General features: G+C 35.7%; 1 protein-coding gene across 1 annotated transcript in view; it reads left to right on the plus strand.

Moving 5' to 3' along the window:
- Nucleotides 1-14,237, plus strand: part of LOC124616722 (piezo-type mechanosensitive ion channel component) — a 684,203-nt gene that overhangs the window by 527,136 nt on the left and 142,830 nt on the right. The window contains exon 35 of the mRNA XM_047145082.1: nt 2,712-2,795. Coding sequence (XP_047001038.1) covers nt 2,712-2,795 — 84 coding nt within the window. The remainder of the gene's footprint in view (nt 1-2,711; nt 2,796-14,237) is intronic.

Consider the following 14,237-nt stretch of genomic DNA (forward strand, 5'->3'; position numbering starts at 1 on the left):
AAAAAATTTTAGACAAATTTAGATGTATTTGGAGCAGTATGCTACAATAAAAATAAAAATGAATGTTTCATATGTAAATGTGTGTCTTAAATTAAGATACTAACAGCAACACATTGTCTTCAGATTTGCATTTCACTGAATAATAGCCAAAAGATATTGAGGAATTATACCATCATCTTATTGTTTTTATCCTCTTATCATCATAATTGAACTGCATATTTTTCCCTTTGACTATATTTGCATTTTCAACTCTCAAAGTTAGTATTGCCAGCTGATTTCCAGTAATAAACTGCTGCCATCCACCTCATTCACTGGTGAATAAAGCCATCTACTGGACTTCTCCATATATTATAACCTTCCACCTCAGGCATCTAATTTGTCCCAGACTGGAAAGACTCAACTACATTCCAAGTGGTTACCTTTACTCCTTGTGTTATTTGTGTTACATCTAGACCTTTCGAATATTGCATCGGCTTTATGTGAGTTAGGTAACATAGTTTGTTTGGAAAGCTGCAAACATTTACACTCCCAGCTTTCATCAGTGTGTATCACAATTAAATAAAAGGGTGCCAAGACCAGTAGCAAAATCTTTGTAAATTTGCATAAAGTTGGCAGCAGCATAGCTTCTGGTAGGTCCTCCAAGTCAGCCAGATACCAGCAGAAAAACCAGATAAAATGAGAATGAACTAATTTTAGCTACAGGATTTAAAGTTACTCATATTTCCATTCATCATATTGATTGGAGACATCAGTTTCAAGTACTGTGGCCAATGGTTGTTTGATTGAAATCAAACACTTTGACTGCATGAGTGGCTGGTATTCTAGGAATTACCTTATAGGATGGAAATCCTCTTTATTGGTGTTATTATGTTTGTAGATTTTAATGGCTTTATGGAACAATGCTGTCATAATACCTTCATACAGGTGGATCTTAAATTTCAAAGAATTTTATATCAACCTCTCTGCTTGTCCCTGTTCGCACTTCTCTTTGTATTTCATGATCCTAATGTTAACAGATCATCCCATTATTCCAATATACACTTTGTTGTGAGTGTATGGTTTATGGTAGTCAGTAAAACCCAGACACTATGAGTGGATGCAGATGTTTTTCTTGGTAGGGCGGTGCACTGTCTTTATGTTTTTGAAATTCGGTACATTACAATGAGAATGTATGACAGAAAAGCCAGGTCTAGAATTTCTTTTTTACATGCCATTTCTCCTGGTTTTGTGCTGTGCCAGACTTTTTATGCACATCAATAAACATCCATTGCTCCTCAGAATACATTTTAGTGATGTCTTGTGTTTGAAGAGTCACAGCTCAAATATTCGTCTCACACAGGTTTTGCAAGGGTAATTACCACCCTTGGGCTCTTGTGTGCATGATGATTTGAGAACTTATATAGTAAACAGTATATTCCAAAATGCCTCACATAAGAATGGGATTTCTCTGGGGTTCATACTTCAAGTTATGTTGGTGATATAAATGCAAAATCGTATGTTTTGAATAGTTCTTGCACTAGGGACCATTTCTATATCCAGCAGAATGATCATTTTCCTGTAACTATCTGACAGTACAGGGTCAAAGTTTGAATGTTACACACTTCCTCCATCTTAGGCGAATGGAACAATTCAATTGGTTCTTTATACATTAGATGTGGTTTATGGTCTGCCTTATGGAGGCACCATTTGATTCATGGGTGGTTCATGAGAAAATCTGAAAATAGTGTTTTTCAGCACTTTTTGCCATCAGTGAATATCTAAATAACTAACTACAGTAGGTTGCTCTAATTGTAATGGCATGTTGTCTAGGCACTTATCTAGAAGTGCCATCTTCCTGTTTTCGAAAATCTGTTTTTGGGAGGAAATTTTTAAAAGTACTTAAGAAGGCAGAATGAGACAGCTGGAATCCCACTTTTCAGTCAGAGCTTTTATAAACGGTACCATATTTATCTATCTTTGCTTCCGGAGGAGCATTTTTCTGCTGATGTAAGTACTGAACCATGTTCATAGGTTTTCTAGACGTAGTGTGGCAGAGGTCTTTGTCATTCTTTGTGACTAGCACATTAAGGAAGGGCAGCTGTTTCTTCTATACTTCCACAGTACATTGAATACTGGCACAAAGGCTGTTTAGGTGTTTAAGTAAGTTGCCAAGCTTTTCCTCACCATGACTCCAAACAACAAAGGTATCGTCCACTGACAGGTATCACAATATAGGCTCTCCCCACAAGCTTGACTCAGTCCACCATGATAAGTGGAGGATAATTCTTTGAAAAGGCCAGCCACTTGTGTTGGAAGAACATCACATTATCAATTAAACAGTTGTTGACCAAAGAACCCTACGCAGACACCTCCAGGCAATATGCCAAGGCTGCAGAAGAGTCTCAAGTTAAGACCCTTAACGAAAGTCTGTAACAGATCACCTTCACCTTTTTACTTCTGTTGTAAAATTTATGCCATTCAGACAAACTCCTATTAATTTTTATAAATATCCTAATAATGTAGACAGTCATTTCATTAAACTAGTTATTTAGTTTGGTATGATTCTAGTATTTACTCTCATAAAAATACTAATTTGTGAATTGCATTGTAATGATGACACCATTTTAGCACAAGCTGTCATAAATGTTGTTTGTGTGAAAGTGTTGTTTCATTTGAAAGTGGCATGAGGAGTAGTGCACAGATTAGTGTGTAGTGTGGCTGCTTCTTCCCAGGCTGCAAGGGGACTTGCTTGGGGTGCCAGAGATTCGTGTCCTTGCTCCCAGTTTGGAGAGGGGCTTGGATTCAGAGGGCGGCAGGTAATCCGTCACAAACTATTGTCTTTCAGCTTGTGTCACTGCAGTTCGTGCATGATTTCTTTCTAAATGGTTGTTCTGATTGGTGGGAGTATCTACAGCTCAGTTTCTGTGCTTTGGCTATGGGACATTTATCATTCTCCTTTTCCATTGCTTTGAATAGTGTACTGTTACACTGTGTTGTTGCGTGAGCTTTGTGAGAGTTTGAAGAGTTGTCTGACTGTCTCTGCTGCTTTTGCAATAGCTTTTATGAATAACATTCTTAACGGGCATACTTCATTTCCAAGAGATTTTTACTCTTTGTCACTGCTGTATATCGCTGTGAAAGTATTCTTCCTCTGTGTTTTAATTGTATTGGTGTGCAAATTAGTTTTATTTTACAACTGTTTCCTTTTCTTGATGTTAGAGTGCCCAGTTAAATGGAGAACTGCAAATTACATGTTTCTGTGTGCTTCAAAACCGTTACTGTTTCCAAAACCTTGTTCTCATTGATGAGAAACAATTTTCACATTAACCCTTGCCTCTTCTGCTTCTATTTGATGGATATTTAACCCTGTCATTCCTGTTAGTATGGAATTGTGTGTGATAGCCTTTTGCTATGAAGTAACATTTATATTGATTGTAAAAATAACGTATCGTTCTTCACTGTGTCTGTTTGTCTGTCTGTCTGTCTTTCTTTCTTTCATTCCCCATTCCATTTTCTGCATGATAAATTGGTAGTGTATTAGACATGCAATGATTTATTCAGGTTTATACTCTCTTAATATACAATTCCAATGCCATATAATTGGAGAGAAACTATAGAGCTGCATGTTGCAAGCCACATGTTAAACTTAAAGTGCTGCGACTTTGTCTCTCAGTGAACATCATGGTGGCATGCTGCCTCAAGAGTAACTAATGAGTAGGGGAGTGGTTGCCTTGAAAGGTGTGAAAATCAGTGCCAACACACTGGCCAATGTAATGACAATACAGTACAGTGATAGTGTGGCTTTTCAATAGTGCATTTCTACATTAGATGGCCACAGTCACAGTTACCAATCTTATAAACAAAGTGAAGTGAAGTGACTTCTATCAGGAGTGGCTCCTGTTAACACAGGGGCATCACTAACATTTCCACTGTTCTCCTCCCATATAATTGGAATACTTTCCACTAATTAAAATCTTGGTAAACCTTGAGACTGTCAAATAATGTGGAACTGTGCGAAGGCTAATATAGGTTATTTACAGTGGCAAAATATGTTCCTAGTGAAAAATATTCTGTTTGCATTAGATAATGTTCAATGCCAGGAAAAATCGCACATTTCAATCAATCCAATTAAATAAATATGGTATTTGTTACTTAGTTTTCCCACAGCACATGCTGCTTGTGATATATTGGTTTCCTTCTTTATGAGAAAGCCTACATACACTTTTTTCTGCATTTACTCTATGGGCTTGTTGTTTTACACAGAATAAGCAGACATTTTGAGACAATAAAATCCTCTTGTCTTGAAATTATAACACACAAAAACACAACCACTAGCTAAAATTTTTGTAATACATAACACCAAAGGTGATATGCGCAACAATGCAAATGTAGATGTTGTGGAATACCTAAAGGTAAGAGTGTATTATATATATATATATATATATATATGTGTGAATATAGACAAATGCTATAAATTCGTATAAATCAGAAAATAGCCTTGATCTACAAACTTTTGGTTTGACTCCATTGACCTTTTTTTATGTTTCTTATCAACCAGAGAAAGCTGCACATCTTTCCTATTTGTATTTTGCATTTCATCCAGTCAGATATGTTATGTTGTGGTTGATGATGAATCTGACAATAACAGCTCCGTGCTGCAATAGTGAAAAAAAATTGATAGACAAAACATATTGACCTGAAAAGCAGCTCTCAACAACAAAGGATTTTTGTCTGTGATCTTGCTTTTGTAGATGATAACTGCAATGGATGTTGGTAGATAGCAGTTAATATGAGAAACAAGGTGACAGTGGCATGATTGAAAAATCAAATATTGGTAAGCTAATTAAAAATTGAGTGAATTCACCCACTTCCAAGATATGTGGGACTAGATCTAATCTTACCATATGTAATTGTAAAAGATAAAAACATTCAAATTCACAACTTGTATCATGAAACCTCATTAAAAACTAAAGCTTACTCAACAAGAAAACTGTTGTCAGTGATAGACTCTCATTTTCAATCAGGTTCTCAGAAATGTCCTTTGGGCTCCACACTCCCAAATTTTTTAAAAATCTTTCTTAGCTCAACTGCTGTAAATGCGAAAGTGACAGACAGTTTAATTATTACCGACTGCTGCCTTCTTAATAAGCTCAGAAATGCTTTATTTGAAGAAGAAGAAGAAGAAGAAGAAGAAGAAGAAGAAAGAAAAAAAAATCACACACACAGATTACTTTCATCTTGAACTCAGAAAAATTATCAACAGAATGTTTGATACCTTGATCAGCTAGGGATGGCTATGGAAACACTGAAGGATCTGCTGTAAGAGAAAGTTTCACTGATTACTTTATTGGTAGCACTGCCCTAGTACTGTGGTAAGTAAAACAGTAATCAGAACTAATCCAAAGGAATGAAAACAAAGCATTTTTTCTTGAAAGTTCCAATTTTAATAAATCATAATTAAGTTATCATAATAAATAAGTGTTGTAATCATATGATAGGTTCAACAATTTTATAACTTCCATTCATATATAATCCCCGACAGAAACTTTGTATTGATAGTGTTTAGAGCAGTATAGGCTTAGATGTTCTCACACTAACAATTCACCAAACAGTAGAGGCACTGATCATCAAAAAACACATAAAAAGGCTCAGAACTTTATTAGCTTTTGGATGAATGCTTTTTCTGAGCTATTTGGTATGTGCACAAAAGGTTTCATCCGAAAGCTATCATACTTCTCAGTCAATATAATGGAAGGAAACATTCCACGTGGGAAAAATTATATATAAAAACAAAGATGAGGTGACTTACCGAACAAAAGAGCTGGCAGGTCGATAGACACACAAACAAACACAAACATACACACAAAATTCAAGCTTTCGCAACAAACTGTTGCCTCATCAGGAAAGAGGGAAGGAGAGGGGAAGACGAAAGAAAGTGGGTTTTAAAGGAGAGGGTAAGGAGTCATTCCAATCCCGGGAGCGGAAAGACTTACCTTAGGGGGAAAAAAGGACAGGTATACACTCGCACACACGCACATATCCATCCACACATACAGACACAAGCAGACATATTTAAAGACCAAGGCATGTTTGCGGAGGGAATGTAAATAAAACTTAATGGGGTCATTGTGGGGGTGTTGTGAGGGTGACATGGTATTAGAAGGTGGAAAGTGTAACATGAGGTGAAATGAAAATGAAAATAAAAATATATGGGGAGAGATAAAGGTGAACCGGAAAGAAACTGGAGATCTGGAATGAAAAAAGGCGAATAGGTGTTGGTTACAGCTGGGCTATGTTGGACTTGGGTTGGTAGACAACGATGTGCATAAAGGTTAGGTGGTTGTGTTGCCGCCAAAATACGTTAAAGGAAGGAGAAATTCGGGAAAATTTCGAAAAAACTGCGTGTAGTATATTAAAAGGAGTGGTATTGTGGTGGCAGATTATGAAAATGAGGCTAACAATTGTCTGACGAAGAAATAATCGCGTTAAAACCTGTGGGAAGCGGCTAAAAATGATCAGTGGTGTGGGAAAAACGGAAATGGAAATGAAGCGAAAGTTATTAGAACTGGCCGAAATGGTTGTTTAAAAGGTGAAAGGAGCTGTTTGTGAACTAGAAACGGTGGATATTATAGCGGCGGTAGTGCTGAAAGCGGCAAAAAAATTTTTTTGGTTATGGTTTGGAAGTGGGTTACGTATTATTGAGTATATATATAGGCGGGATAAAATAGTATAGCAGATTACGGTAAAAAGGAGAAGGTGAATACAAAGTGAAACTACTGGCAAAAACAGAAAGAGGAAAATAAGACGACAGAAAAGATTTCGAAATGCAACAGTGACCATAACAAACGTAATTGTTGGATTCAAATTAATGATATCAATATAATGGAAGGAAACATTCCACGTGGGAAAAATTATATATAAAAACAAAGATGAGGTGACTTACCGAACAAAAGCGCTGGCAGGTCGATAGACACACAAACAAACACAAACATACACACAAAATTCAAGCTTTCGCAACAAACTGTTGCCTCATCAGGAAAGAGGGAAGGAGAGGGGAAGACGAAAGGAAGTGGGTTTTAAAGGAGAGGGTAAGGAGTCATTCCAATCCCGGGAGCGGAAAGACTTACCTTAGGGGGAAAAAAGGACAGGTATACACTCGCACACACGCACATATCCATCCACACATACAGACACAAGCAGACATATTTAAAGACCAAGTCTCCTTCCCTCTTTCCTCATGAGGCAACAGTTTGTTGCGAAAGCTTGAATTTTGTGTGTATGTTTGTGTGTCTATCGACCTGCCAGCGCTTTTGTTCGGTAAGTCACCTCATCTTTGTTTTTATATATAATACTTCTCAGTCATGTTTATGTGCTTTTTGATGACTCATTGCCCCCAATATTCAGTGACTCACCTTTACTCCTTATATTATTTATGTTCCACCAAGACTTTTCGACCATATTTTGGATTAATATTTCTTTCATTTGTTAATTTATTAGAGAATATTAAACTATGTATAAGAATGTAATCAAGAATTTGAGCCATCATCACTTCTAATTAACTGTTAATTAGATAAGGAAATATCAGGGATTATATTTTTTGTATCTGGGGGCATGAGTCAAGACAATCGGGCATCCATGTAAATTAGAAAGTACATGTAGTATGCAGTGCCTTCTAATATTCTGCCAGCATGAAGACGTGTGCAAGCTTTATGGAATAAAAATTGCACTACTTGCATTTTTGGCTGTGGTTTATGAAAGGTAACTCATATGTAAATGAAGGATGCAGAAACATAATTCAAGAAGTTGGATAAATCCATTAAAAAGGGATGTTTAAAGTGGGTACCCTTTGTTCCTCATTATAGCATCCTTTGATAACTACATAAGTTTCTAATTACTTCATCCCTTTGGAAAAGTAGGTTGTATCAAACTCTGAAAAATAACCTACTATGGAAAAAGCACATGATTGTTTCATAAAATTTTCAAGTTAACGTTGATTCACTGATGTGTGGTCTGGAACAGTGTCCTAGTGAAAGAGCACTTTTTTGCTTCAAATAATCCAACATCTGTCATTATATCAATCCAGAAATACATGATTTGCCATGCCATTCCAGTGTTCCCATGAAATTCATCCCATCAACTGAAAATTTTGAATAATGCCACAAAGCTTGTTTTTCTCATTTTTCTATGCTATATATATTGCTTAGCATTTCAAAAGGGTGCCAGAAAATTACAGGGGGTTGACATCCATTACACTAAAAAAAAATAGATGCAGCACAAGAATTGGGTGGCCAAAAGTGAGGTAGATTTAATAGAATAGAATATTTTTATTAGCCTTTCAGTAATTTTCATACAATTGGCTTCGTCAAAGTTTACAGAGGGTTTTAGTTTCAGTACGATATTCAAATAGTTACAGAAAGGGGAGAAAAGGAACTAAAGACCTTTTCTTCAGCATTATGTAGAACAATGTTTTATACAGTAATTAAATACACACATAAGAAAAGAATCACAGTAAATAACTAGCTTATATAATATCAAAACTTAGGTAAAACATATATTTTGATGATTAGTTTCTAAGAATTCTTCGGTTGTATAGAATTCGTTGTTTTTTTAGCCAGGTTTGCGATGTATTCTTATATTTATTTAGTGGTACTGTACGAGCTGAGCATGGTAACTTATTGAAAAATTTTGTGCTTAAGTACTTATAGTTATTATGGACTACAGCAAGTCTTGTGGAAGTTAAGTCCAGCAGGTGACTGTTTCTTGTACTGTGTGCATGCACATCACATCTCATGTTCAATTTTTTTAGATTTTTGCTGGCATATATTAGACAGCTATATATGTACATGCTTGGCACTGTCATTACGCCAAGATATTTAAAATAATTTCTGCAGGACTCTCTGGGTGCTAACCCCTTCATGCACCTGATTGCTTTCTTCTGCCATCTGAAAATACATTCAGCCCCTGGGGAGTTACCCCAAAGCAATATTCCATATTGCAGTTGGGAATGAAAAAAAGCATAGTATGAGTGAAGTAGCAATTGCTTGCTCACACTGTTTCTTAATTTATACAATAAGAAAAGTACTTGTGCTAGTTTATTACATAGATAATTGGTGTGTCCTTCCCATGAGAGCTTTTGGTCTATAATTAGTCCAAGTAATTTCACTGTTTTGTTTTAATTTTTAGTTATTTTGAGATTAAATATTATTTCTTCTGTTTTTGTTTGATTTATGAACAGTTGGTTAGCCTGACACCAGTAATTATCCATTTGCATAATTTCTCTAAGGACAGAGCCTTGGCGTATTCCTCTTTCTATAGGGAGTATTTCTGATCTCTGTTTATTTGCATATACAAGTTGTAACCTATTGCTTGGATAAGATCTGAATAGTCGGAATGTGTCATCTTCAATGCCATTGTATTTTAACTTTTTGATGAGTATATCATGTGGCACAGAGTCAAAAGCTTTACTTAGGTCAATAAGTGTTCCAGACATAGATACCCTTTTTTCATACCCTTCACAAACATTGCTTACCAAAGCTTCTACTGCTTTTACAGTTGATAGGTGTGACCTGAAGCCAAACTGTTGTTCATTTAAAATGTTGTTGGTTTCAAAATACCTGTATATCTGCTTATGCACACAATTTTCTACTAACTCGGATATGATTGGTACTATTGAAATGGGTCTGTAGTTATTTGGGAGGTTTCTTTCACCTTTTTTATACACAGGCAATGTAACTGTGAGCTTAAGACAGTCGGGGAATATTCCTTCATGAAGTACTCTGATAGCGAGAGAAGTGTAGATTGTAGATTGTATTTTATTGGTCCTGTTGTCTACATAGCAGCTTATGCATAAGACATTGGACAAGTCAAGTTATAAATATACAGGCTGAAAGTAATTTCAAGGCATACATATTTAAGCTTACAATAATACATATTTAAGCTTACAATAATACACTTTACACGCAAGTATTTATATAACACATTTCATAAATTTAAATATTCTTCAATGGAATAAAAGCAGTGATGCTGTAAATATGACTTTAGAGATTTTCCAAATGTATTGACCTCAGTGATAGCTGTTATGTTTTCAGGAAGTTTGTTATAAAGCTTAACTCCCATGTGAAAAGTACCTTTTTGGCACAGTGCTGTGCTGATTTGAGTCATATGTAAGTTCCTGTATTGTCTGGTAAAGTGCTCATGTATATCACAGTTTTTTGTAGCCTCTTGTCCTTGCCTATTACATTTAATTTAAAGAACAAAAGGGTTTCCATAATGTATACACACGGTAATGGGGGAATACCAGATTTCTTAAACAGGGGTTTACAAGAGTCTCTAGGCTTGCACCCAAACAAGATTCTAATGGCCCTTTTTTGTAGTTTAAAAGTGCTATTAGCTTTTTTAGAGTTTCCCCAGAAGGTGACCCCATATCTAAGACGAGAATGAAAGTACGCATGATATGCATTCATTACTGTTTTCTCACTACAGCATGATTTTAATGAACAAAGAAGATAACATGTTTTGCTCAGTTCTGTATTGAGACATTCAATATGCTTATTCCATCTGATGTTACTCTGCAGCCAAAGTCCTAAGAATTTGGTTTCAGTACTGTTACCAACTGGTCCGCCATTGATAGAGACTGATGGGATAAACATGTCCTTGATAGGAACATTGTGGAATTTTAGAGCAACGGTTTTCTTACTGTTTATTACAAGCTGGTTACTCTGTGCCCAGCTGCTAAGTTGTTTCGTGACCGTGTTTACTGTCTGCTGTAACTGTTCATCGTCGTCTCCTTTTAATAGAATCGTGGTGTCATCTGCAAATGTGATTGATTTGTGTGCATCAATATTTAAGCTTAGATCATTTATGTACAGAAGAAACAGAAGGGGTCCCAATACGGATCCTTGGGGTACACCACATTTTATTTGTTTATAGTCAGATAAGTGATTAGATACAGTTTTTAGTTCAATATCTGTGTGCTTGACGCACACTGCCTGCATACGATTTGTCAGGAAGGAACTGATCCACTTGTTGGACAGACCTCGAATACCATATCTTTCTAGCTTTGATAGCAGAATTTTATGGTCCACCATGTCAAATGCTTTTGACAAGTCAATAAAGACTCCTATTGTTTCCTGTTTTTTGTCCATCAGGTTTAGGATGGAATTGATGCACTCATAGACAGCAGTTGTCGTTGACCTCTTATTTCTGAATCCATGTTGTTCATTACATAGGATGCTATTTTTATTTATAAATTTCATAAGTTTCTCATACATAACTTTTTCCAGTACTTTAGAGATGCAGGAGGAAATTGTGATGGGTCTGTAGTTATTTACATTGTCTTTATCCCCTTTTTTATATACAGGAATAACTTTTGATGTTTTTAACACATCAGGGAAAGTGCCTGCCTGAAGTGAGCAGTCGCATAAATGTGTGAGTACTTCAATTAGGTTTGATGCGCTTTTCTTTAACATTGTTGCAGGTATACCATCAATACCTGCCGATTTGGAATTTTTTAGTCCTTTTATTGCTTTAGCTACTTCATCTTGTGAAACAGAACTGATGTACATTGATCCTCTACTTGTACTTATTTTATATTCATTTGCCTGGATGCTCTTAAAGTTTGATTGTAACATATTTTCAGCAACACCTGTGAAAAAGTTGTTAAATGTGTTAGCTACTTCTAATGGGTTTATTACTTTCGTTTCAATTTCTTTTGCTATACATTTAATGATGAGATTACTGAGTCCATAATAATCTTCTGTTTTGGAACTACTTAATTTGTTTATTGACTTATGAATATCATTTAATGTGATTCGGGTCCAAGTGAACTTCTCACTTCTTGTCTGTTTTGCACAAGTGAGCAATGCTTCTGCATCAGAGGCAGAATTGATGGGTGGGTTGGTGATGCTATTTACAAAATATTCATTGAGAATATTGCAGTCAATAGGGATACTCCTTTCTTTATAGGTATTATTAATTTCCCTTTTAATGACAGTCCAGGCAGCTTTACATTTATTTTTAGAATTTAAAATATATTCATCATTTGCACAGCACTTAGCATTTTTTTATTTCTAATCTGTAAAGGTTTCTCATTTTAGTGTAATTTTCCTTGTCCCTATCACTGTTATGAGATTTGTCTTTCATAATCATCAGTAGTATTCTGAGTTTGTTAAGTTGTGGGGTGTACCACTTGTTAGTATTTTGTTGCTTATGAGTAATATTACTCTGGTACCTTTTGGTTACCAAGGGGCATGTCATTTCTACTATATGCTTGATCTCTGTCAGGAAAATGGAAAAACATTTATTAATCGTTTTCTTGTTATCCATTACATGAGTCCGATTCATTTCTTTTAACTGGTTTATCATTTTGTTTACATTGGATTCACCTAGAATTCTATATGTCACTTCTCTCTCTGTAGAACTGAAGGCTGACTTTTCTATTTGATGCCATAGCCCTGCATGATCTGATATACCTAATTCAATTACATCACATTGTATGGAGTCTCTTTGTACATTGCTAATTATGTTATCAAGGCATGCGTTCAGTCTAGTGGTTTTTTCATTGAGACAGTAATAGTTTAATGACTTCAGAGTGTTAATCATTTGAATTACATTTTTTCTCTTTGCCCTTATATCGATGTTAATATCACCTACAATTACAATTCTATGCTGTTTATGTTTTGACAACAACAATATTAAAGTATTAATTTATTCTATAAATACTATCTCATCAGAGCCTGGGATTCGATAGAGTGAGACAATTACAGTTTTCTGTTCGTGCATTTCCACACCGGCTACTTCTATTGTAGCTTCAAGGCATATTCTACTAAGGCCTATAACTGAGTAATGCAATTCAAGGTTACTTTTGACATATATTCAGACCGCACCATGTGTAATACTTTTTCTGCAGTAGCTTGTAACCAACGAATATCCAAGAGGAACACACAAGTCTATTTCAGTGTCTTTCATCCAATGTTCATTGATGCATAGAACACTGTGGTTGATTTTTATCGAGCCAGTGTTGTAATTCATTGATTTTACACCTAAGAGATTGTACATTTATATGAAGGAGGAGGAAACTGTCAGTGCTACATAATGGTATTCTATTTTCACAGAACCTTCTGTATTCATTTATTTTCGCTACATGATCCAGGGTTGCACAATTATCTGAATGAATTAGACTGCTCCAGTTTCCACTTAATGTGGTTTCTAACTTTCCTTCGTCGTCTGCAATCTCGTTTTCTCTAAAAAAAAAAAAAAAAAAAAAAAGGAGGTGTACAGTCATGCTCTGTGGGACTGTCTTTTAAGACAAGGCTGCTGCATGCTCATATTTCATTTACAACTTTGTTTATCTCCTGACACAAAAATGTTTTCCCATGGTAATATAATAGAGGGAAACGTAACTTAGATGCTCACCATGTTCAGTGTGCAAATTTCTTTCAAGTCTGCTAATATCCACTACATTGCATTTAGCATAAATGGAACATAGTTGTTTGATTTTAATATTTGTTTTACGAATCTCTTTGTTAACACATTAATTATAGATCAAGTCATGTCTATGAGGTATCGTCACAACAATAGTGTTTTCCACCTTACTTACATATAAAAAAATTTTCAAACCTGTTACACACTTTTTTGCTTCATTATGTGCTACATCATTTGCACCAGTCACACAAACAGCAAAGTCACTGTCCCTTGTTGTATTCTGAGATGCCTTCAACAATATTTTCTGTCCTCGCACCAGGTTTTACGATGCCAGTTGCACGAAGATCCGTATTCACATCCTGTACAATATTTGCTAGCTTTCTTCCATGGCTGTCCGCTAGAAAAAGCACATTGTGTTTCTTTGTTCGCTGTTTCTGGCTGTTGGCGATGTTTTTGCATCTCCTTACAATGTTTTTATTTTCACGTTGGGTGGCTTGTTCACTTTCAACGTTTATGGAGTTGCTGCTGCTTTCGGATAACACACTGAACTTATTTGTGCACACGAGATTAGGTTTATTCCATGTATTTCGTTGTGAGCAAAGCACTTTTGTAGTCACTTTGATTGGCATTACACGAGAAATAGTTTTTGAATTGTTAACACACTTTAGGCCACTGTTTTCACTTTGAAGGGCATTTGAGTTAGGCGTATTTATGCAGTTTTGGCCGTTACTTTCACTGGCATTTGAGTTCGTCCTATTTACGCAATTTTGACCATTACTTTCACTGGAATGCATGTTTAAGTTGTTTACGCTCTTTTGGCGTTTACTGCTCGCAAC

Source organism: Schistocerca americana, chromosome 5 (assembly GCF_021461395.2).
Source record: "Schistocerca americana isolate TAMUIC-IGC-003095 chromosome 5, iqSchAmer2.1, whole genome shotgun sequence".
Taxonomy (NCBI): Eukaryota; Metazoa; Arthropoda; class Insecta; order Orthoptera; family Acrididae; genus Schistocerca; species Schistocerca americana.